At 35.1% G+C, this 24,231-nt stretch overlaps 3 protein-coding genes across 3 annotated transcripts; all 3 read left to right on the forward strand.

Annotated features, from left to right (window-relative positions):
• The first annotated feature begins 9,297 nt into the window (after positions 1–9,297).
• LOC7469141 (uncharacterized) lies at positions 9,298–11,760 on the forward strand. The gene is made up of 2 exons (XM_002306586.4): positions 9,298–9,624; positions 10,413–11,760. Exons 1-2 carry the CDS (start codon positions 9,370–9,372, stop codon positions 11,562–11,564), a joined length of 1,407 nt encoding a protein of 468 aa, XP_002306622.2. The 5' UTR covers positions 9,298–9,369; the 3' UTR covers positions 11,565–11,760.
• Positions 11,761–18,229: 6,469 nt separating this feature from the next.
• Positions 18,230–20,078, forward strand: LOC7469142 (probable inorganic phosphate transporter 1-7). The gene has a single exon (XM_002306587.4). It carries the CDS (start codon positions 18,470–18,472, stop codon positions 20,072–20,074), a length of 1,605 nt encoding a protein of 534 aa, XP_002306623.3. The 5' UTR covers positions 18,230–18,469; the 3' UTR covers positions 20,075–20,078.
• A 366-nt stretch (positions 20,079–20,444) lies between these two features.
• Positions 20,445–21,969, forward strand: LOC18099505 (uncharacterized). The gene is made up of 2 exons (XM_024601828.2): positions 20,445–20,519; positions 21,002–21,969. The coding sequence occupies exons 1-2, from the start codon at positions 20,445–20,447 to the stop codon at positions 21,758–21,760; spliced, it is 834 nt and encodes a 277-aa protein (XP_024457596.1). The 3' UTR covers positions 21,761–21,969.
• Positions 21,970–24,231: the final 2,262 nt, after the last annotated feature.

Below are 24,231 nucleotides of genomic sequence, written 5' to 3' on the forward strand. Positions count from 1 at the left end.
TTAATTGAATCTAATCTAATAGGGCTTACTACACTGGATTAAAGCCCGAATCCATCTCAGCCCTTAACAAATTTATCCTTTGATCCTATATTGCCACGCCATCCTATGTATCGAGCATTCAATGCACCTTATCACACCAAAACAAGTATCTATCAGTCAAAATTATCTGATTAAGTTTCAGATCAAGCCAACCACAACTGAGGGATCAATCCAGAACTAATCAAGCGATCCACAAGCTCTAAGGGCACCATATTACCATGCTCGCATCCACACTGTTACATTTTTTAGATACTTTCTTTTCCTTATTGGTGATTCTCTCTCTCATCAAATCTCCCAACTCTAGCCATATATCACGGAGAAACCACTACATAAAGACTCCTATACTTATCACGAGCAAACCCTAGGTGGTGTTCATTGCCTTTGACACCGTATCTCGCTGGAAAAAGGCCATGACATCTTTGACTAATCGAAGCTTCAAGTCATTGATTCTCTCTCCCCGGCCATCAAGGACCACCACCACCATTAGAGTCGTGTCATTGATATCTATTAGATTCTGCCATTGATGTTCGGAATTCTCGGCCAAAAATTTCATCTCCCTCCAATAGTGGCTGCGCATGGGCTACACGTGTCATTAGGGGTATTTTGAAATTTCCAATGAAATTTAAGATATCTTGGTATTTTTCCTAGTCAATAGCATTAGGTAAATTCAGGGACTTTTGGGGTATTTTTTAAATTTTTACTAGTATGTGTATTTTATTTTTGTATTTTGTAAAATATCTTAGATAATAAAAATGACAACATGGGTCCAACGCCTTAATTTTCTCGTCGTCACACATGGGTTCAACACCCAAAATTTTCACCATCCATATGGGTCCAACACCCATTCCAAAAATCCAAAATAAAAATATATTCTTTCTGAAAAAATAATAATATTTTGTTTTTTTATAGGCCATTATTAAAATATATTTTTTCTAAAAAATAATAATATTTTGCTTTTTTATAGGCCATTATGTTCAACTTATTGACATGACTTGATCGACAAATAGTCATAGATTATGATCAAAAGTAATCAAATTGGTTAGCTTACTAACATGATTTGATTGATAAATAATCATAGGTTGTGATTAGGAGTAACCAAAAAAATTATAATTCATTAGTATTATCTAAAGGTAGTAATTGAAAATGATAAAAATAATTCACACCATAGAATGACTAGTTTAATCTTCAGCCTAAAGTTTTTTTTTCACATTTTCTTGTTTTCACCTTGTAAATAAATCACTAATTAAGCACAATAAACTTTTAGCAATAAAAGATAACCGATAATACAACTTATCTCAGGTAGGATATTTTAAGGTGATAGTATCTTTGTTTTAGCATAACCAATCCCTTACTTTGAAACCTCTGAAGACCAGTTAGGGTTCCTAGTGATCATAATACTATATGGTGACTATGTAAACAAAACCTTTCCCCTTGAAGAATAAAACCCTAGAAAACTTGTTTCAATATTTTTTCTATAAAAGTCGTTGCGAAGTTCACCGAGGTGCAACGAGAGTTATGAAGAGTTTTTGTTTTCATGGAGACATGGAGAATTTTCATTTCATGGAAACATAGAGAATATTTGTTGGAGACTATATAGAAAAACTACTAATTTTACTAAAAAGTTGAAAAATATTTTTTCAAGTAAGTGGAGATACAATTCCTTAAAATCATCTAATTTTAGGTAGCTCATTAAGTGTGTAGATTTCTTTCCTTTCTTACTTTAGTTTTTATTTATCTTTTCATAAACTACTAGAGGTAACCTCTAGCAATCAATCTTTCTATCTACTTTTTTAAAAGCATGTCATTCCTCAATGTCATGTCTATAAACATCATGAAAATGGCAAAACTTATTAAATTTTTTTTTATGTTTGTGCTGTTTTTCTTGGAAGGAAGATATTGCATAAATTCTTTTCCTTTGATAACAATTAGTACCTTAGTATGTATGGTGGTCAAAGGTGTGGTTAAGAGATTATAAAATATCAGGCGTTCATGAATGTGTCTCTTGATACTTTTCTCAGATGCTCCGGTAGGAGAATGATGATGTTGGGGTGTTTCTACTCTTTATGGCTAGAAATAAAGATGTCTTTATCTGTTTATGATTACTTCTTCCATTTTGATATACTTTTTCAACACTGAGGAGAGTTTTATCAGGGAGAGTATACAACCTTTCCCATAATGAATAGTTATATATTTTATTAATCTTCTATGAAGATAAGTTCAAGTAGTCTTTCCATATTAAGCATTTTCTCATTGAACATTTGGAGATGTAACTTAATGTTCGCATCTTCTTGTTATATGATGGTGATGAGCTCAATGGTGCTCTTTTTAACTAGGATGTTCCTACTAAAATGCTAAATAAGTTTGGTACTTAGATCATGAAATTCAATGATGAAGGTACATTTTAGGTTATGGTACCATACAAGAGTAGATCTATAAAGTGTTGTTGGACGAACTTTGTATATAGTATCATTGTCTTGTACAACAAACTCTAGAATGCTTCTCACATTTTTATGTGCTTGTTGAGGTCTGTGAGTCTATCATAATTGTCTAGGCTAGCCTTTGTAAAGATGCATTGTTTGAATAGATGAGTGTGCAATATTTTATGATAAAGTGGAGATTCTTCTACTTGATAAGGACTGTACTTATTCTAAAAAACTCGTAAAGTTGTGGATCTAGTCTCACATCTAGGTCTTTTCGTAGAAAGAGTGCGTGAGTTAGATTCAAATAGAGATCGATGAAGATGGTTTGATCCTCGTTTAGAGCATCCTGTGTTGGAACACTTTTCATGGTTAGCGTAGCTCCTTCTAAGTGTATGAGTGTGAGTATCTTCATGTCTACTTGCTTGCATGTTATTTTTCCCTATCTCATCATATAATTAGAGTTGTATCTGTGCACTTAGTGATGTATGCATGAGAACTTGTTATGTGTAAGAAAGAGTGCAAAGATGCAGTTGTATAGTTGTGACAAAATCATTAAACATCTACACCCGATGAGAGAGTTGTTGAAGACATATTGGAACTAATGTACTAGTTGTGAGGAGATCAATTATTCTCCCTTGTCTCAGAGTTTTATTAGCTATGAAAAGTACTTTTTATGAGGAGTGAAAAAAAATGAACTAGATTTTATTCAATTTCCCATAAATGGTGCCATTGATAAAGTCGAGAAAAACTTCAGATATAAATTAGGCTTTCCATGGTTGTGTTCCAAGTTGGTGGATGGCTAGACTTAGCTACGATCCATGAGTTTTTGCTATAAAAGAAGTCTCATGTCAGAACATGAGACCTTCTGATGGCTAAATTAGTAAATGTGGAAGGAGTGTAGTGTATGAAGAGAAAAAAAAATATATACAAAAAGATTATATGTGTAGCCTGTGTATAGAGTCTAAGACTTAAAACCTAGAACTTATATGACCAAAACATATCTTTCTTACATAGTGAACTTGGAATTACCTTATGGAGAAGAAAAAAACGTTTTCTAGAAAATTGAATGATTAGGTGTTGTGTCATGTTTTCCATTTGCAAATACCTTGGTGGTAAAATTTTTCTTCAAAGTTGTCATTGGTTGGTTATTATGCCATGCACGTTATTGGTGAAGATGTTAGTAGATGATAATCCCATGAAATAGCATTGACGTAGAAAAATGATGCTTGATCTGTATAAAAAATATTGGGTGCATAGAAAAATATGTGCGCCTGAAAAATTTATGTGCACGCCTTTTAAGAACTTGACATGGCTTGGTAATAAGAAAAAGGAAAGGAGAGAGAGAGAGAAGAAAATGAGGAGAGAGAGAGAGAGTTTAACTTTTGATCTTCATAAAAAAAAACCAAGGTTAACTTAGTTTGAAGGTGAATTATTTTGCTACCTCTTAAAATGTATGAGAGGTGAATTATTTTGCATGGAAGATGTAATTTTTGTTTATGTAGCATTGGTCATGCAGAACCTCGATTGATATTGTGGTAGTTGTTGTTTTTCAAAGTGTTTTTTGCTTGGAAATACATCAAAATAATATTTTTCATTTTTAAAATTTTATTTTTGACAATAGCACATCAAAATAATCTGAAAACATAAAAATATTAATTTAAAATAAAAAAAATATTTTTTATTTTTTAAAAATGTTTTTAAAACACACAAACAAATATGCTCACAAACTGGTGATTGTCTAGATGTTGGACATCATGTCCTCCAGCTATTCGGGGGATGCCTAAGAAGTTGGATTTTTTTTTATAAAAAAATCCTTTATCATCACAAATGCATATAAAATTCTGCAATATTTCAAACTAGATATTGCAATGTCAACAATAGTATCTTGGACTCAGTAAGCATATACTGGATTTGACAAGTTTCTTGACCAAAGACTGCTCCTTGCCATTTCAAAGCAGCAATAATGGCATGGGTGAAGCCATCTTATAATTCAAATTAAATAAAAATCACATGTGAAAATTAGAGTAAAACTTTTCCTTTTTTTTTTTAAAAAAAGGGTCAAATTATGTGTGGTTAGCTGGTTTGGTCTTGACTAGGTTTTTAGAATCTAGTTTGTCGTTTCATAATGTTAAATAATCCAAAGAAAATAAAGAGAGGAGGCTAGAGTTTCATTAATATTGTATAATGTAATAAATTGCTAAAAAAAGATTTTAACTTAACCTAAATACAAAGAGACTATATATAGGCTAAAATATAGGAAACTAAAGAGACTATTCTACCCTTAATAAATAATAAAACAAAATAACCCTATATTTCTTAACATCTCCCTTCAAACTTACGATGCGACAACTACAAGTATAGAGAGTTTGCTAAGTAGAGAACGAAAGTGGGAAATAAAATGTAATTTTGTAAAGAAATCTACAATCTGTGAAGAAGAAGAAACAAAAGGTAAAGTAATGGTGTCATGTTTAAGATGATGAAAAATAATATGACAATCGATCTCAATGTGCCTAGTTCGTTCATGAAAAACCAAGTTGTGAGCAATTTGAATAGAATTCTGGTTGTCACAATACATAAGAGTGAGATGAGAAAAAAAACTCTTATATTTGTAAGTAATCAACATAACCAAAAAATCTCTTTGGTAGTTGATGTCATAGCACGATACTTTAATTCGATTGAAGATTGAGAAACAATAAATTGTTTCTTTCTCTTTCAAGGAATAAGATAATCACTTAAAAAAATATAGAAACCAGTAACAGACTTACTATATGTGGGATCACTGTCATGATCAACATCAGAGTATGCACACAGCTCTAAGAAAAAGGTGGATGGAAGTATAAGACTCTAAAAGACTATGCTCCGAAGATATCGTAAAATACGAAGAACATCTGCCCAATGAATAAAAGTAGGGGAAGCATCAAACTGACTAACAACATGAACAACATATACAATATCTAGACGAGTAATAATGAGATATACCAAACTCCCAACAATAGTACATTATAAAGTAGGATTTGGCAAGAGTAAACCATCAGAAGAAAAATACCCTGAGTTAATCTCAATAGGAATATCTATAGTCTTATTATCAATAAGTCTAGCCCGCTCAAAAATATCTATATCATATTTCTACTGAGAAAGAAGATAAAATATAGGTGAGTAGGCTACCTCAATACCCAAGAAGTATTGTAGAGAACCCAAATCTTTCATTTCAAACTGTCTAACTAACTATGTTTTCAAAACTAAAATACAATTAATATCGTCACCGATAATAATCATGTCATCAACATATAAAGACAAAATGATATAACTAGCATCAGTGCACTTAACAAAAATAACATAATCATGACTACAAGAAACAAAACCAAGGGAAGAGATCACAATAGAGAATTTCTCAAACCAAACACGAGATGCTTGTTTGAGACCATATAATGCTTGTTTAAGCTTGCAAACATACCTAGAATCATATGAAACACTAAGAGGGGGCACTATATAAACTTCTTAAAGATCTCCATTCAAGAAGATATTTTTAACATCAAGTTGAGCGAAATACCACTGACAAACCAAAGCTACTACAACAAGAATATGAATAGTAGTCATTTTTGCAAAAGTAGCAAATGTCTTCTTATAATCCATACCATACTGTTGAGAGTATCTTTTTGCAACCAATCTACTTTTGTATTGCTCAATAGATCCATCAGAATTAGTCTTGATCTTATACACCCAACGACAACGAACAACACTCTTATCAAAAGGTTGAGGAACCAAATCCTAAGTATCTATGTTATGCAAAGCAGAAAGTTCCTCATCCATAGCTTGTTACCAAAGAGAATCAAGAATTGCCTCTTTATAGGAAGAGGGCTCAATGAGATAATAAATAGAAGTTAAAAAGGAATTAAATGATGAAGAATAAGCAAAATCTGGTAACTTTGTGGACTTATGAATGCGTATGGATTGACGTAGAGGTAGATCCACAATCTTAGACGAAGTTGGAGGGACCATAGAGGTGAATGTAGCTTTAGATGTGCTGGAGAGTAAAGTGTCAATACTTGTAGAATGATTAGTACGAATTGGTCGAACATGATGAGGGGTATTTGAAGTACTAGGAACTTGAGATGATAAACTATCAGAATCCTTAGAAAAATAATCTGTACGAATAAGATCAAATGTAGTCAAGTTATGAGTAATGGATGGAATGGAAAAGAAAGGTATATGCACAAGAAAAATAACATGATGAGACACATAAAGTTTCTAAGTAATTAGATAAAAGAAACGATACCCTTTTTACCTTTACCATAACTAAGAAATACACAAATAACAGATCGAAAGGAAAACTTGTTGCATTCTACATGAGGACGAAGAACGAAATAAATACAATAAAAAACTCTAAAGAAAGAATATCAGGGGCATACTCATATAGCTTTTCAAAAAGAGATAAATCTAAAATATGAGAAAATAAAATTATATTAATCAAACCTACTATAATAAGAACTTTGCCTCAAAACACACTAGGAACTGAAGCAAACAACAAGAGAGAATGTGTGGTTTCAACAATGTGCCTATGTTTTCTTTCAGCAACGCCATTTTGCTCAGGAGTATCTATACACGAGATTTGGTGAATAGTTCCATCTCAGGCAAGCAACTTATAAAATTTATTAGAGGTGTATTCTCCACCCAAATTACACATAAAACATTTAATAATAACAAAATATTGCGTGCTGACAAGAGATGTTTATATCTCAAAGAATTCATAATGTTGTTTCATTAAATAAACCTAACAATAATGAGTATTATCATTAATAAAAGAAACATAATATCGAGACCTTTTTTTTTATGCAAACAGGAGAAGGTCCCCACATATCAGAATGAATCAAATCAAATGGAGAAAAGGAAATAAAAATACTTCGATTAAAAGGTAAAGCGGAAAATTTTACTAGTTTACATATACTATAATTAGAAATATCATAAGTTTTAAATTTTTTAAGGCTCCTGTGGATACCAAAAATCTTAAACGAGAAGACAAAACATGACCAAGACGAGAATGCCATAAATAAAAATTAGAAGAAGGACTCCAAAAAAAAGAAGTTAAATCAACACTAGTAGTAACATCAACTAGCACTTTTAACTCATCCAAAATATAGAGTCCCTTCTCCTTACGGCCTGTCCCAATTAACTTTTGAGACTGCAAATCCTGCACACAACAAAAAAAAGAGGAAAAAATAACTAAATAATCACCAGAATCATATATTTGACTAACAGAAACAAGATTTAATGTGAGGTTCAGAATAAGATAGATATCAGGAAGAGACAAGTGAGGTGTGATAACAAAACCAATATATGTTAAGGGCATATGAGTGCCATTTACAGTCATGATATGATTAAAAGATAAAGGGGACACAAAAATAAAAGATGAAGAATCTAGAGACATATGATGTGAAGCACCAGAATCCAAAACTCATTTAGGATGTGACATACCTGAAAAACTATGAGGTAACTAACCTACTGGAGAAGAAGTAGACATAGCTTATGACTATAAAGAGAGAAACTTTTGAAATTATACTAGGATCAGTGAAAGGACTTGAAGAGAATGTTGTTGTAGTATTATGGTTTAGTGGTTTGTAACTCTGAGATAGTCTATAAACATTAGATTGTGACCGATTGCTAGGTTTCTAAGCTTGATTATATTGTCTCAGTTTAAGACAGTAAGCCTTTCAATGATCTTTCTACTTATAGAAATTGCACTCGTCGAAGGCAAACCTTATGTAAAGCTTATTCTTATTAATGGAGAATGACTTAAAAGATACTACTAGCATAAAAGGATTAGAGGTAAAAAGAATCCTCTTTTTAGAATAAGATCAAAGATGTATTTCTTCAGTCAATAACTCACTAACAACTGAGTCAATAGAAGGAAATTGAGAACAATGTAAAATTAAACCTCTAAGTCTTTCAAAATCATTGTTAAATGTCATTAAAAACTGTACCAATCATTGTTGCTCTCTACGATTAATATAGGCACCATATGCATTTAATTCTGCTAATTCTATAAGAGCCAATTGATCTCAAAGATCTGTTATAGTAGAATAAAACTCCTAAATATTAATATTCTTCTAGTGAAGAGCTCATATGTCTTTTTCCAATTGATACTGCTTTGTAAAATTTGATTGAGTAAAGAACCTTTGTAGATGATCCCAAACCTCATTTGTTGTGTCATACTTCACCGGCTGTGTACTTATGAAATGCTCAATAGAATTGTTAGTCCAAGTAATGATCTTTGCGTGGTTTGCTTCCCAAACATCTATCAAAGCAGTATAACCCTTATCAGTATTCTTAGGTTTCACAGGTGTTCTACTAACATATCCCTATATCTTTTTTCCCTTACGAAAATTTCTCATCACATAACTCTAATACGAATAATTTTTTCTATCCAACCTCACATTTACAGATTGAAGTGAATTGTATCTTTTAGTAGCTATAATCAACAAATAAAGAAAAACATAATGCAAAAGAAAGGAAAACAAAATAGTAAATTGTAGAAACTGAAGGAATTATATGATCACTCCAAAAAAATATTAAATAAACCTATGTTTGAGAAAAATTTATTTGAGATTAAGTCTCATTCTATACAAACATGCTCTAATACTATGTTAAATAATTTTTAAAAAATAAAAAGAGAAGGCTAGAGTTTCATTGATACTATATAACGTAATGAATTATTCAGATTTTTTTTTAACTTAACCTAAATACAAAAAAAAAAAACTATATATAAACTAAAACAAAAAATTATAAAGTTAGTGTACCCTTAATAAATAATAAAATAAATAACTACTTATTTCTTATCACACAAAACCCGGCCTCAAGAATCCTTAATAGAGGTAGCAGCCCCTTTGACGGCACTGGAGCTTTTGACGTTGTGATGCAGAGTCAATGTTCGTGGACGCCTTGCAAAATGCCCACGCCACTGAGCTTTAAACCCTTGACATTCTCAACCTTTTCATTTTCAAAGCAACTGCTTCTCCACAAAAAAAGCATTGCCTCTATTAGCTCTACAAGCAGAGGAATCGTTTCTTACCCTTCTCTCATGGCCTCCTCACCTTCCGTTTCCACGACACAGAAGGATGCCTTTTCCACTCAAAACGACTCAACGCGGAAGACCCAACAGCCATTACAAGTACCCCAATCCCTTTTTTTCTCTCTTAGCTAATTTTGTACGCCCATAGTTTATTTTCGATATGGGTTTTTATTTTGATTTTTTTGTGTGATTAACTCTAATTTTCAATTTGCTTAATAATTCAGTCTTAGGGCCGAGATCACTTTATGGTTCTGTTTAATCATTTGTCCAATTTTGGATCTTTGTGTAGATTTTTTCGCTATCCTTCTTTTTAGCTTCGTTTTCCAATCAAATGATTTGCTTGAATGATGGTTAATGGTTTGAGGAGCATAAAAAAGAGAGCTTTTTAGCTAGGGCGCAATCAGGGGGTTGTTATTGTTGGAAAACTCAAACTATTAGATTTGTCTTGACTTTGGTTCACAATGCTAAGTTGGTGAGCAGTCTTAAACCTCTGGTTTTGTTGGGCTATTATGTTTTGGTTGGAGCTCAAATCGAGTTATGGTGGTAGGCTGGAGTTAATTGTTTTGGTTGGAGCTAAAATTGAGCTGGTTTTGTGATAACTAATGAAAACACATTATTCCTTCACCGTGCTTCCTTTAAACTCAATCACAACTTTTATCGTGGTAATACATGGCTTGAAATGTATTGCCCTATTTTTCTCTGAACCCGTAAATATTTGGTCAAGCACTGTGGATTCCTTCAGTTTACGTTAATTCATCATATGAAGCAATGATTTCATTCTGCAATGGTTTGATGAATAGTTCCATATCAAGTTAATAAATCACACGCCTCAGTATCTTTGTTTTTGGAGTCCCTTTCTTCCTTCTAATATTTTGGCCTTTCTGCAGGTTGCAAAGCGTTTGGAGAAGTTCAAAACCACAATCTTCACACAGATGAGTTCGCTTGCCATCAAATATGGAGCAATAAATCTTGGCCAAGGTTTTCCCAACTTTGATGGTCCCGAGTTTGTCAAAGAAGCTGCCATCCAAGCTATTAAAGACGGAAAGAACCAATATGCTCGTGGATACGGGGTTCCAGATCTCAACTCTGCCATTGCTGAGCGATTCAAGAAAGATACCGGGCTTGTGGTGGACCCTGATAAAGAAATTACTGTTACATCTGGGTGCACTGAAGCGATAGCTGCAACTATACTAGGCTTGATAAATCCTGGCGATGAAGTTATCGTCTTTGCTCCTTTCTATGATTCATATGAAGCCACATTATCAATGGCTGGTGCCAAGATAAAGGGCATCACATTGTGCCCACCAGCCTTTTCTGTTCCCATTGACGAGCTTAAATCAGCCATCACAAAGAATACTCGTGCAATTCTCATCAACACTCCACATAATCCAACTGGAAAGATGTTTACTAGGGAGGAGCTTAGTACTATTGCATCACTTTGCATTGAGAATGATGTACTAGTTTTCACTGATGAAGTTTATGATAAATTGGCTTTCGAAACAGATCACATTTCTATGGCCTCTCTTCCAGGAATGTATGAACGGACTGTGACTTTGAATTCCTTAGGGAAGACATTCTCCTTGACAGGGTGGAAAATTGGCTGGGCAATAGCGCCTCCTCACTTGACATGGGGAGTGCGGCAGGCGCACTCTTTCCTTACTTTTGCTACCTCCACTCCTATGCAGTGGGCGGCTGCGGTTGCTCTCAGAGCCCCAGAATCCTACTATGTTGAGTTAAAGAGGGATTACATGGCAAAGAAGGAAATCTTGGTTGAGGGGTTGAAGGCTGTTGGTTTCAAAGTATTTCCATCAAGTGGGACTTACTTTGTCGTTGTTGATCACACCCCTTTCGGCCTGGAAAATGATATTGCATTTTGTGAGTATCTGATCAAGGAAGTCGGGGTGGTAGCAATCCCAACAAGTGTATTTTACTTGAACCCGGAAGATGGAAAGAATTTGGTGAGATTCACCTTCTGCAAAGATGAAGAAACTCTGAAGGCTGCAGTCGAGAGGATGAAGGAGAAGCTGAAGAGAAAATGACCCCTTTTGTGTGGGAATAGCAGTCTGAACTTCGATATTTCAGTGATTGATGCCTGCAATGCAAAATATTTATGTGGGAGTTAAGTACCCTTTTTGGGTGGCGATAAAGACCAGTTAGTTTGCTAGCAATTATCATTAGAATAATAGAGGCATCCTTTTCCAAAATCTATTGATATTTATCGATTTGATTATTGTCTCTCGTATTCTCATGTTTGTGTAATTATTATCACTCTCTAGCGTAGTTTTGAAACCCGGCTCGGCCCGGTAGGTCAACCCGAGATCCGGCCGACCCGGGACTGGAACCAGGCCGGGTTGAAGAAAAAATAGAGGAAGAAAAAACCCGGTGTGACCCGATTGACCTAGCGGGTTGACCTGATCAAAAACCCGGTTGCAACCTGTTGATTTCTGTTTTTACTAAAACGATATCGTTTTGATTAAAAAAAATTACCCAGATAACCCGGTCAAAACCCGGAACCCGGGTCTTGGACCATGCCGGCTACTAGATCAGGTCTGGAAACTATGCTCTCTAGTTCCTTGCATTGGATTGGCTCGATAATGATTGATTTCCTTGTATGTCTTGAAAATGGATTCCTTACAACGTTGCATACCAAAAAGTCGAAGTGTGTTTTCCAAATTAGGTCAATTAAGGCCTGGGCTTTATCTTAGGCCTTACTGCCTCCTGTGGGCTGTGTAGTCGTGGTGGTTTATTCATAGGTGGCGCGCGTCACTGCGGTTCGAGTTGATTTTTTTCCGTAGCATAAAAAAATAATGATCAAGTGTTATTAAAAAAAATCGACAACTCAACACCATAGAATGAGAGCTAAAAAAATAATGATTGTCAATCCCCTATAATAAAAATATAGAAATATAAAATCAGAAAACAAAAATCAATGAAAAAAAAGTATTAAAAACAAAGTACCAGCAAAATCAAATGAGGTTGTCACCACCTGCGAGCAGAACCAAGGGGACGATCATTATTTGATAAATGGATCGCATAACGCTGCGGACCTATCATCATTTTTTTTATTGCAGAAAAGATATCAAGACGATGCATATATTTTTTAAGAAAGAACAAAATCCAAGATTATGACTATTGACTCGAGATCCAAAAATATTAAAAAGCAATGAAAAAATGATCAAGCCAAACGTAGTGAACCTACTAAACCCATGACTCGAGACATGATACCAGATAACTAAATAGAAAAAAAAGGTAAATAAACAAAAATCTTATAGAAAGCGAATAAAAATTGTTGTTACCTATTTTTTGGCCATCATGAAAAAAAAATGGTCAAAAAACTTGTGAGAAAACAAAAAAAGAAAGCATAAATTTTGAAAGGATTTCTAGATTTTTGTTATTTTATTTTATTTTTTTAGAAAAAATAATAATAAAATAATAAAATATAATATAATAGAATATACTGGGTTTGGGTTCAACCCAATCTTGTGGTCTGAGCCCACGTTGGTTGGGCCTGAATTTGGCTTAGAGAAGGAGTCAGGTCATGTCCAGACCCAAAGGAAAAGGGTCCTGACCGGCCCCAAAGGCAGTTGGGTCGAATCTGGACCCAAGTAAAAAAACGAGTCCTGCCGCCCAAAGGAAAGGGTTCTGACCAGCCCCAAAGGCACTAGGCCGAGTTTGAACCCAAGCAAAAAAAAAAAAACGGGTCCTGCCGCCCAAAGGAAAGGGGTCCTGATCGGCCTCAAAGGTAGCTGGGCCGAGTTTGGACCGAAGAAAAAAATAGGTCTTGCCGCCCAAAGGAAAAGGGTCCTGACCGGCCTCAAAGGTAACTGGGCCGAGTCTGGACCCAAGCAAAAAATAGGTCTTGCCGCCCAAAGGAAAAGGGTCCTGATCGGCCCCAAAGGTAGCTGGGCCGAGTCTGGACCCAAGCAAATTGGGTCCTGCCAGCCCCAAAGGAGAGGGGTCTTGACCTACCCCAAAGGTAGTTGGACCGAGTCTGGACCCAAGCAAAAAACAGGTCCTGCTGCCTAAAGAAAAGGAGTCTTGGCTGCTTTAAAGGCAGCAGGGCCGCGTCTAGACCTAAGCGAAAATGGATCCTGCCAGCCCCAAAGAAAGGGGTATTGACCAGCCTCAAAATGACTGGTCCCAGACCGCCCTAGACAAAAGATAGCTGGGAGGAGAGAGACCGAGTCGTGACCCATGATAAAATGGGTTAAGACCGACCCCAAGATAAAATGGGTCGTAACTCGCCCCAATAGGAAATGGGTCGAGGACGACCTATATTGGGGTTAATTAATAGCTCTGTATGCAGAATGAATTGACGTTCTGCATGCAGTAAACTTGCTGCATATCTCTCCCTTTCTCTGCGACCGTTCCCGCTAGTTTTTTTTATTCTCTCGTCCTTGCATCCTCGGGTCAGCTCGGTCTGTACGAGTATCCACCCTTTCACGCTCGGTTTGCAGCTGCAATTCACGATATTGGCAAGGGAAATGGTTTTGTACCTCACTGTGCCAGCTTTGAAAGAAGACAGAGAGGAGCCTCACCATCATCTAAGGGCTGGGATTTTATCCCTAACACCTACGGAGATGAGAGGATATTAGAGTAGTCTCCAAGTTTAGTTTGGGCTATATAAACAAGCTGCAAAAAAGAGAAAGAAAAAAAGAAAAGGAAAACAGAGGGTGACGAAAAGAAAGAGGAGAGAGAGGACAAAGAAAGCAGAGAGAACAAGAAGAAGGGAGAGTAGGAAAACAGAGAGAACAAAGAGAAGGTCGAGGGTAGGAAAAATAAAAAAACAACGAGAACAAGAGAAGATTATCTTTAGTCTATCCTACCTTGCCGAACAGGGCTTTACAAAACTCTAAAAGGTTTTGAAAAAGCTCATAACGGCAAAAAGATGAAGGCTTTCTTTGGTTATCAGAGGCAAAAAGGCAGAAGCTTTTCCATTGGTTTGCATTTCATCTTTTGCATTGAAAACAAGTGGGATCTGCAGGTATAAGTAGTCTCAGTTTTTTCTTCCCTGCCATATTTAAATCTGGTGTATATGTGCGTCCTTTTTAAAACCTGTTTCTTCCTTTGTTTGGAACTTTCGGTTTCGGTTTGGACAAAAAAGTTGTATGCTTGACCACTGTTCTTCCATGGCTTTGAGTTTTAGATGTTTGTTTATGTTAGAGTTGCGTGTTCTTTTCTTTTTCTCTTGTCATGATGAACCGTGAGCCTTCCACTCCTTTGCTCAGTGTCTCCATGTCTTGGATATTGCATAAGAGGATTTTCTTGCTTATAAACATAGTTTTATCCGGAGAGGAAAGTAAAAACACGAGGGAGGTGCTTTTCAGTTGAGGGGATCTTTTGGCAGGTGTCTGATTCATGTTTTCATTTCTATTTCTTTGAAAAAAGGAGATAGTTGGTCGGTGGTTTGTAGTTATAGTTTTTAATATATGTAGTACAAAGGCATGTTGCTCAGTTTCTTTCCTTTTGCATGAAACAAGCATGACAATGTCAAAAGATTAGAAAAGAGGATGGGTGGTGATCAGTCACGGTTCCTGTTATAGGTTTCGATTTCAGAACTTTTTTTTTCCCGTGCATACAGACTTGTGCCTTACTTTAGAGAATGATGGGGCAGACTTATTCAGGCTTCGAGTTTAAGTTGGTATGCCGAATCTTGTTTATTTGAGATGAACTGATTTAGGTTTCTTGTGAATTTTGGAATATATGGGTATTTTTGTTTTTTGTTAATTATGATGTTTGTGTTTAATTGTGTTGTTTGTGTTTTGACACAACATAAAAATATTTTTTTGTGTGTTGCATACGGCCAGTTGGCTAAAAATATTTTGAACATTCTTTTTTGTAATAATAAATATTCGAAATTAAAAAAAAAAGTGTTTTAGCATGGATTTTTTAAACACAAAAATTATTTTCAAGCATTTTGAATTTTACAACATGTTTGTAAATTCCAAAAGGTGTTGGCCAATATTCCAAAAATATAAAAATTTTATTTTTGGGCAATTCATCCGTATTCACTATTAATATTTGGATAAATAAATCCCAAAGGGTTAATATCCAAAACATTATTAGGAATGATTTGCTATTATTCACTATTAATATTTGGATAAAAAAATCCCAAGTGGTTAATATTCAAAATATTTATCTAAGAATAATATGTCATTATTCGTTAATAATATAAGGGTAAAGAAACCTAAGAAAGGTAAATGTCCAAAATATTATTAAAAGTAATACAACTTGTTTATTTTTAACATAAGGGTAGATTTATGCCCAAAATGTTATTTAGAACAATTTAATTGTGCATCCTTGAAAGAAGTCTCAATTACAATTGAGGACATTTCAATTTTTGTTCCATGATTTACGAGTCGTGAAAGTATGAAATATTAAGGCAAAAATGAGCTTTTAAAGCACCTTGAATTTCCTTAGATTTCTAACTTAGTTTTTTTTGTTTCTTTTCTTTGCAATTTACAAGTCACGAACACTTGAAATACTAAGAGAAAAATAAGCTCTTAAACATATTGAATCTCCTTGGATTTCTATCTTAGTTGTCTCTTAATTCACAAATTGTAAATTTAGTTTGAATCAAACACGTATTTCAAGAGATCTGCATTGATTTTCCTTGGCACTCTATAGACATATCTAAAGGTATGATCCGTATTGGCCAAGAGTTCTTTCTTTTAGATTGAGCCCAAGTTTGTTCATTGTAGCAAACTTATCTTCGGAAAACTGATGGGATTAGAGAACACCAACACCATAACAATTATAAAGCAAACCAAACACCAAGCAACTTACTTTAGGTTGGGCATACTAGGGGTGCTAAAACCTTCCCTTTATGCAACCAATCCCCTGCCTTAGAATCTTTAAAAAACCAATTAAGATTCCTAGTGATCAAAATTCTAGGTGGCGACTTTTTTTTTCACGAAACAAAGACCTCGACATGATCCCGCTCTAGGAAGGGTTGTCGGGACTCTCGTGAGGGTACGACAAAAATAATAACAAAATGATAAAAGATGGAAACAAAAAGCTTTTAAAAAAACAAAAGCACCATGGAAACTTGTGTCCCTATCAGCTTCATTAATCGGAGTCAATCTCTTAAACTTGTAAACCGTTAAATTCTACACTCGGACTAAACTTAGAAACTTAACCCGACCAACCTACGACCTGAGATATGAAATGGGGATAACTCGACAAAAAAAAAAGCTAAACAAATCACAAAGCTCATAGCCCAATAATTCAAAGTCAAATGAAAAAAATTAAATAAAAACAAATTAATAAGTCAATGTCAAATGATAAAAATAAACAAAAAAAACCGAATTCTAAAAAGGATTTTAAAAAATATCGAACTCAAACTAGGTAAATCATTGAAACTGGTGAACTGAGTCATGAGAACGGGACAACCATGTAAAAGAAAGAAATAATCAAAAAGAAAAATCCTCAATTTAAAAAAAAATTAAAAGATAACCAATGAGGACCAAATCTTGCACAAAAAATAATTGAAAGAAAGTAATTAGGGACAAAATTGAAAATAAAATAAATGAAGAAAAGGAAAAAAAATGAGTAATGAAAAAATGAGGACCAAAATTTGAAAAAAATGAATTAAAATTGTAAAGGACAAAATCAAAAAAATAAAATAAATGAAAAGGATGAAAAAACAACAATTAAAAGATTAAGGACCAGATTGTAAACAAAAAACAAAATAAATTAAATGCAAAGAAGGATGAAACTGAGAAAAATAAATTTCAAGAAGCATTAAAATCAAAGCAAATAGAAATCTAAAGAATGAGGACCGAACCCAAAACAAATTCAAAATGGAGGACAACTAAATTTTTTAAGATCTAGCATGAAAACCAAGATCTAAGAGAGAGAAACGAAGGGCAGGAGAAAAAACCCATTGCCGCCACCAATCGTGGAGCACGCGCCACTCCAGCAGCTGCGCCACATCCTTGTGTATCAGTTGAGACGGAGATCGGTTTTATTGGCCATCGTACTTGGCCACACGCGCCTTCGGAATAGCGTTGAGGACCCTGACACACTGATGCATGCATGATACACGTCAGCATATTTTACTGATTTATTAATATTTTAATAAGTAAAATTACAAAAAAAGATCCAAGGACATACCATTATTACAAAGAAACCATGGTGCAAAGACTAATATGCCCTCAGAAGTTAAGCTTTAAATCCGGAAAGTCAAAGGTCAACAATGTAAATTTTAGTATAAAAATAATGCAAAGACAAATAAACCCCTCCTTGCAAGGCTATTTTTTGTGAGCACTCAGAGCTATAAATGTTATTTTACTGTGTAAGTTAAAAAAAAATACAAAAAAAAACTAATTATTATTAGATTTTAAGAGCAAAATAGTATTTTTTACCGTGCATTATAGTTTGGAATGCAATCTATGCCCCTGATCAATTCTAAAATAACATTTAAATCTCATTAAAAAATATAAAGATAATTATTAAGAATAATGAAGAGCAAAACCATAATTACACTGCTTGAATACGTAATTAATCACCTCATGATACAGCGAAAAACTACACTGAGGCCATTTAATTTTTTTTTGTGAGCCCTTCACCCGAGTCCCTAGTCGAACTAAAAGATTATCGCCATGGCCATTTAATCTACGCTTTTTATTTATTTTTTCTTGAGAACTTACAATTAATTTATTTTTCATTTTTTTTTTGTATAAAAGAACTATTTCTCGTAAAGAATCTCGTTAAATTCGTTGGGAACCGAAGAGGTTTTATTTTCTAAAATCTCGGAGAATCCAGAGACAGAAGGAGTAGATCTTTGGTGGACATTGAACTCCGACTCTTCCCGGGACACATAAACCGTATCCTGCTAGGACTATTACGCTTGATTCCCCATTCTATAAATATATCAAACTCTGTTTAGAAAAGGAGCTCTCAGCAAAAAGTTTCAGATCAGGAAGGCAGGGGAACCTCAACCATGGCCGCCAAAGGGCAGGTTGATCTTCTTCTAAGGCTAGACCATGCAAAAACGCAGCTCTACCACGTCAAAGCTGTGATAATCTCCGGCATGGGATTTTTCACTGATGCTTACGATCTTTTTTGCATCTCTTTGGTGACCAAACTACTTGGCCGCATATATTACCAGGTTGAAGGATCACCAAAACCAGGTATTTTGCCCCCTAATGTTGCTGCTGCTGTTAATGGGGTAGCACTATGTGGAACTCTTGCCGGACAACTCTTCTTTGGGTGGCTCGGTGACAAGCTTGGTCGCAAGCGTGTTTTTGGCATCACGCTTTTGCTCATGATGATATCTTCTATTGGTTCTGGCCTTTCTTTCGGGAGTTCACCGAAAACAGTCATGGCTACTTTGTGTTTCTTTAGGTTTTGGCTTGGTTTCGGGATCGGAGGAGACTATCCACTCTCGGCAACCATAATGGCTGAATACTCTAACAAGAAGACTCGCGGGGCTTTTATTGCGGCTGTTTTTGCTATGCAAGGATTTGGAATTCTTGCTGGCGGTGTTGTGGCTATGGCTGTTTCTGCAACTTTTGGTGCTGTATACAAAGCTCCTGCTTACTCGGTTGATCCAGTTGGCTCTACCGTGCCACAAGCAGATTATGTTTGGAGGATAATTTTAATGCTTGGTGCGTTGCCTGCTGCTTTGACCTATTATTGGCGCATGAAGATGCCCGAAACTCCTCGTTACACTGCCTTGGTAGCCAAGAATGCTGAGAAAGCCAGTCGAGATATGTCGAAAGTCATGGGCATTGAGGTGCAAGCTCAGAAGGAGGTAGGAGAGGAGAAGGTGATTAATAAAAGCAACTCTTTTGGGTTGCTATCGGAGGAATTTCTTCGCCGTCATGGACTGCACTTGTTAGGGACTGCAAGCACTTGGTTTTTACTTGACATTGCATACTATAGCCAGAACTTGTTCCAAAAGGATATTTTCAGTGCTGTTGGGTGGCTTCCAAAGGCCACTACAATGAATGCAATGGAAGAACTTTTCAAGATCGCCAGGGCTCAATTCCTTATAGCACTGTGTGGCACAGTCCCAGGATATTGGTTCACAGTTTTTCTTATTGATCATATAGGTCGTTTCACAATTCAGCTGATCGGGTTTTTCTTCATGACTGTGTTCATGTTCGTACTGGCCATTCCCTATCACCACTGGACTCTAAAAGAAAACAACATTGGTTTCGTAGTCATTTATGGACTTACCTTCTTTTTTGCAAATTTTGGGCCTAATAGCACTACATTTATAGTACCAGCGGAGATTTTCCCTGCAAGGTTCAGGTCAACTTGCCATGGAATATCAGCAGCTGCTGGGAAGGCTGGCGCAATAATAGGGGCTTTCGGGTTCTTGTATGCAGCACAGAATCAGGACAAGTCCAAGGTTGATCATCCAGGGTATCCAGCAGGTATTGGGATGAAAAACTCGCTAATGGTGCTTGGCATGATGAATGTGCTTGGCTTTCTGTTGACATTTTTGGTTCCTGAGCCAAAAGGAAGATCCTTAGAGGAGATTTCAGGGGAGAATGAAGAAGTTGATCAAGCACATCCCACTGGAGTTGAAACTGTCTAGTCTAGCTGTTTTTTTTTTTTTTTTCAGATTACCTTTTCATTCTAGGTTTCAATATGCTGTACCAAGATCGAGAGGATTTTTCTTTATCTTATTAATTAAACTGATACTTATTTGCTCGGAGGTTAAGGGCTGCCACTTGGGGAATTTCAATGCTGCATCTCAGATGGAAAAGATCTAATTAAGAAAACCTCCAATCCATGATTAATTAGCGTTGATATACACTAGAATTGCAAGCGCTGTGATTTAATCTGCATGACATGCATTTCCAAATCCTATTATTTCTGTTCTTCTAGTTAAGAAAACAATGTTGTGCCATGTTTATTTTATAGGAAATTAACTTAGTTCCATGCCAGGAACCAAAAAACTGTTAATGCAACTAATCGCTAATTGTCCACCAATAGTCACAGTACCGCTTGGTGTTGCTGACGCTAGGAAAAATACAAGGGTTTGTACATGTTATAAAACCTTTTTACTAGATTATCCCACATTTCTTTTAGACTTAATTATTATCATGAACAGCTTTGATTTTCGCATGTTTAGTTTTGTATGTCGGGGACGAAATAGTGACAGAAGTACCATCTGCACTCTGCACCATAAGATCTCACATTTGCAATGGATGGCTTGAAACTAAGTATGCGCGAGTCATCATAGCTCCATGCATTATCATAAACAAGAAAATCAGGCGCATGAAGTGCAGTCTGATGCTGGAGCTTTCTCTATTGTAGCCGTGCGTGGAAAGTCACAACAATTCTGCTAGTCTTCTTTAGTTATAGAACAAACTCCCTTCTAGGCTGAAGAAGGATCTTGCTTTTCGTGAGTGCTCAGCCAATGAGATATGGCGTGATAGATGACTACTTCCAGAAGAATTCTTTCTTCCAAGTATTAATTAATTAATTTCCTAACATTATCATTAATGGCTGGTGCCAGATAAAGGGCATCACATTGTGCCCACCAGCCTTTTCTGTTCCCATTGACGAGCTTAAATCAGCCATCACAAAGAATACTCGTGCAATTCTCATCAACACTCCACATAATCCAACTGGAAAGATGTTTACTAGGGAGGCTCTTAGTACTATCGCATCACTTTGCATTGAGACTGATGTACTAGTTTTCACTGATGAAGTTTATGATAAATTGGCTTTCGAAACAGATCACATTTCTATGGCCTCTCTTCCAGGAATGTATGAACGGACTGTGACTTTGAATTCCTTAGGGAAGACATTCTCCTTGACAGGGTGGAAAATTGGCTGGGCAATAGCGCCTCCTCACTTGACATGGGGAGTGCGGCAGGCGCACTCTTTCCTTACTTTTGCTACCTCCACTCCTATGCAGTGGGCGGCTGCGGTTGCTCTCAGAGCCCCAGAATCCTACTATGTTGAGTTAAAGAGGGATTACATGGCAAAGAAGGAAATCTTGGTTGAGGGGTTGAAGGCTGTTGGTTTCAAAGTATTTCCATCAAGTGGGACTTACTTTGTCGTTGTTGATCACACCCCTTTCGGCCTGGAAAATGATATTGCATTTTGTGAGTATCTGATCAAGGAAGTCGGGGTGGTAGCAATCCCAACAAGTGTATTTTACTTGAACCCGGAAGATGGAAAGAATTTGGTGAGATTCACCTTCTGCAAAGATGAAGAAACTCTGAAGGCTGCAGTCGAGAGGATGAAGGAGAAGCTGAAGAGAAAATGACCCCTTTTGTGTGGGAATAGCAGTCTGAACTTCGATATTTCAGTGATTGATGCCTGCAATGCAAAATATTTATGTGGGAGTTAAGTACCCTTTTTGGGTGGCGATAAAGACCAGTTAGTTTGCTAGCAATTATCATTAGAATAATAGAGGCATCTTTTTCCAAAATCTGTTGATATTTATCGATTTGATTATTGTCTCTCGTATTCTCATGTTTGTGTAATTTTTATCACTCTCTAGTTCCTTGTATTGGATTGGCTCAATAATGATTGATTTCCTTGTATGTCTTGCATACAAAAAAGGCCAAGTGTGTTTTCGAAATTAGGTCAATTAAGGCATGGGCTTTATCTTAGGCCTTACTGACTCCTGGGAGCTGTTTGGTCGTGGTGGTTTATTTATTTTTCTCCTTCCAAACAATATGACTTACTAGATAGATGGTCGTGATTGATTTTTTTTTTTTTTTTGCAGTGTAAAAGAATGATGTTTAAATGCTATTATCGGATTTTAAAGAATGAAAAAGAATTCACGACTTGACATCAAAGAAAAAGAGTTAAAAAAAATATTATCAATCTCCTATAATAAAAATATAAAAAGATGAAATTAGAAAAATAAATCAATGAAAAAAATATATTAAAAAACAAAGTACTAGCAAAACCAAATGAGGATGTCAAAACCCACGAGCAGAATCAAGCAGATGATCATTATTTGATAGGTGGCTTGTGTAATGCTGCGGATCTATCATTTTTTTTATCGCCTAAAAGATATTGAGACGATGCATATTTTTTTTAAAGAAAAAAACCTAAGATTATGATTATTGACTTGAGATTCAAAAATACTAAAAAACAATGAAAAAAATAATTGAGACAAACTTAGTGAACCTGCTGAACTCATGACTCGAGACATGATACTGGATAATTAAATAGAAAAAAAGATAAATAAACAAAGAATACTAATTTCAAAAAACAAAATTAAAAAAACAAAATTCTTTCAAGTATTGCCTCAAATTAAATGTCAAGGATGCAATCAATAAATTTAGTAAAAAACTAAAATAGGACCAACCATACTTTCATCAGAGAAAAAAAAAATAAAAACGATGCAAACCTTGTAAACTCGAGTTAAACTCTCAAACTTGTAATCTATTAAATTCTTGAACCGGGCTCAACCTATGAGCTCAACACCTAAACAATTAAATGTTGGATGATAAAATCAATCAATTCAATTCAAATAAAATAAAATTCCTTTAGAAAATCAAAATTTAACAAAGCCAAACAAACTAAAAGCAAGGTGACCCATGCATGTTATTTTAAAATTGACCACAAAAATCTCATATAAAGCAAATTAAAAAAATAATAGAATAGTAAAGTATAAAAAAAAGGCTTTAAAAAAGCAAAAAAACACGGAAACCTGTGTCCATGTCAACTTCGTTAATCAAAGTCAATCTCTTAAATCTATAAATCATTAAATTCTACACCTGGACTAAACTAAAAAACCTAACCCGATCACCCTGCGACCCAAGATATGAGATAAGGATTACCCGACAAAAAAGAAAGCTGAACAAATCACAAAGCTCATAGCCTAATAATTCAATGTCAAATAAAAAAAATAAAAAAAATTCTGAAAAGGATTTTAAAAAATACCGAACTCAAACTAGGTAAATCATTGAAACTAGTGAACCAGGTCATAAAAATGAGACAACCCTATAATAGAAACAAATAATCAAAAAGCAAAATCCTCAATTATAAAAAATTAAAAAAATAAACAATAAGGACCAAATATGATACTAAAAATAATTGAAAGAAACTAAATAGGGACAAAATTGAAAACAAAATAAATGAAGGAAATGATAGAAAAAGAGTAATGAAAAAAATAAGTACCAAAATTTTAAAAAAATGAATTAAAATTCTAAAGGACAAAATCAAAAAAATAAAATAAATGCAAAGGATGAAAAAACAACAATTGAAAGAATAAGGACCAGATTGTAAATAAAAAAATTAAATTAAATGCAGAGAGGGATTAAATTGAAAAAAATAAATTTCTAAAAGCATTAAAATCAAAGCAAATAGAAATCAAAAGAATGAGGTTCGAATCCAAAACAAATTCAAAATGAAGGACAACTAAATTTTTCAAGGCTTGGCATGAAAACCAAGACCGAGAGAGAAACAAAGGGCAAGAGAAAAAACCCCATCGCCACCAAACCGCTGCCCGTCGTGGAGCACGCGCCACTCCAGCGGCTGCGCCACATCCTTGCATATTGATTGAGATGGCGATCTGTTTTATTGGCCATCGTCCTTGGCCACACGCACCTTCAGAATAGCATGAAGGATTCTGACACGTTGATGCGTGTGTGGCATACGTTATCATATTTTACTGATTTATTAATATTTTAATAAGAAAAATTACAAAAAAGAGCCCAATGACATACCATTATTACAAAGAAATCATGATGCAAAGATTGAAACACCCTCGGAAGCTAT

The sequence above is a fragment of the Populus trichocarpa genome, chromosome 5 (assembly GCF_000002775.5).
Source record: "Populus trichocarpa isolate Nisqually-1 chromosome 5, P.trichocarpa_v4.1, whole genome shotgun sequence".
NCBI lineage: Eukaryota > Viridiplantae > Streptophyta > Magnoliopsida > Malpighiales > Salicaceae > Populus > Populus trichocarpa.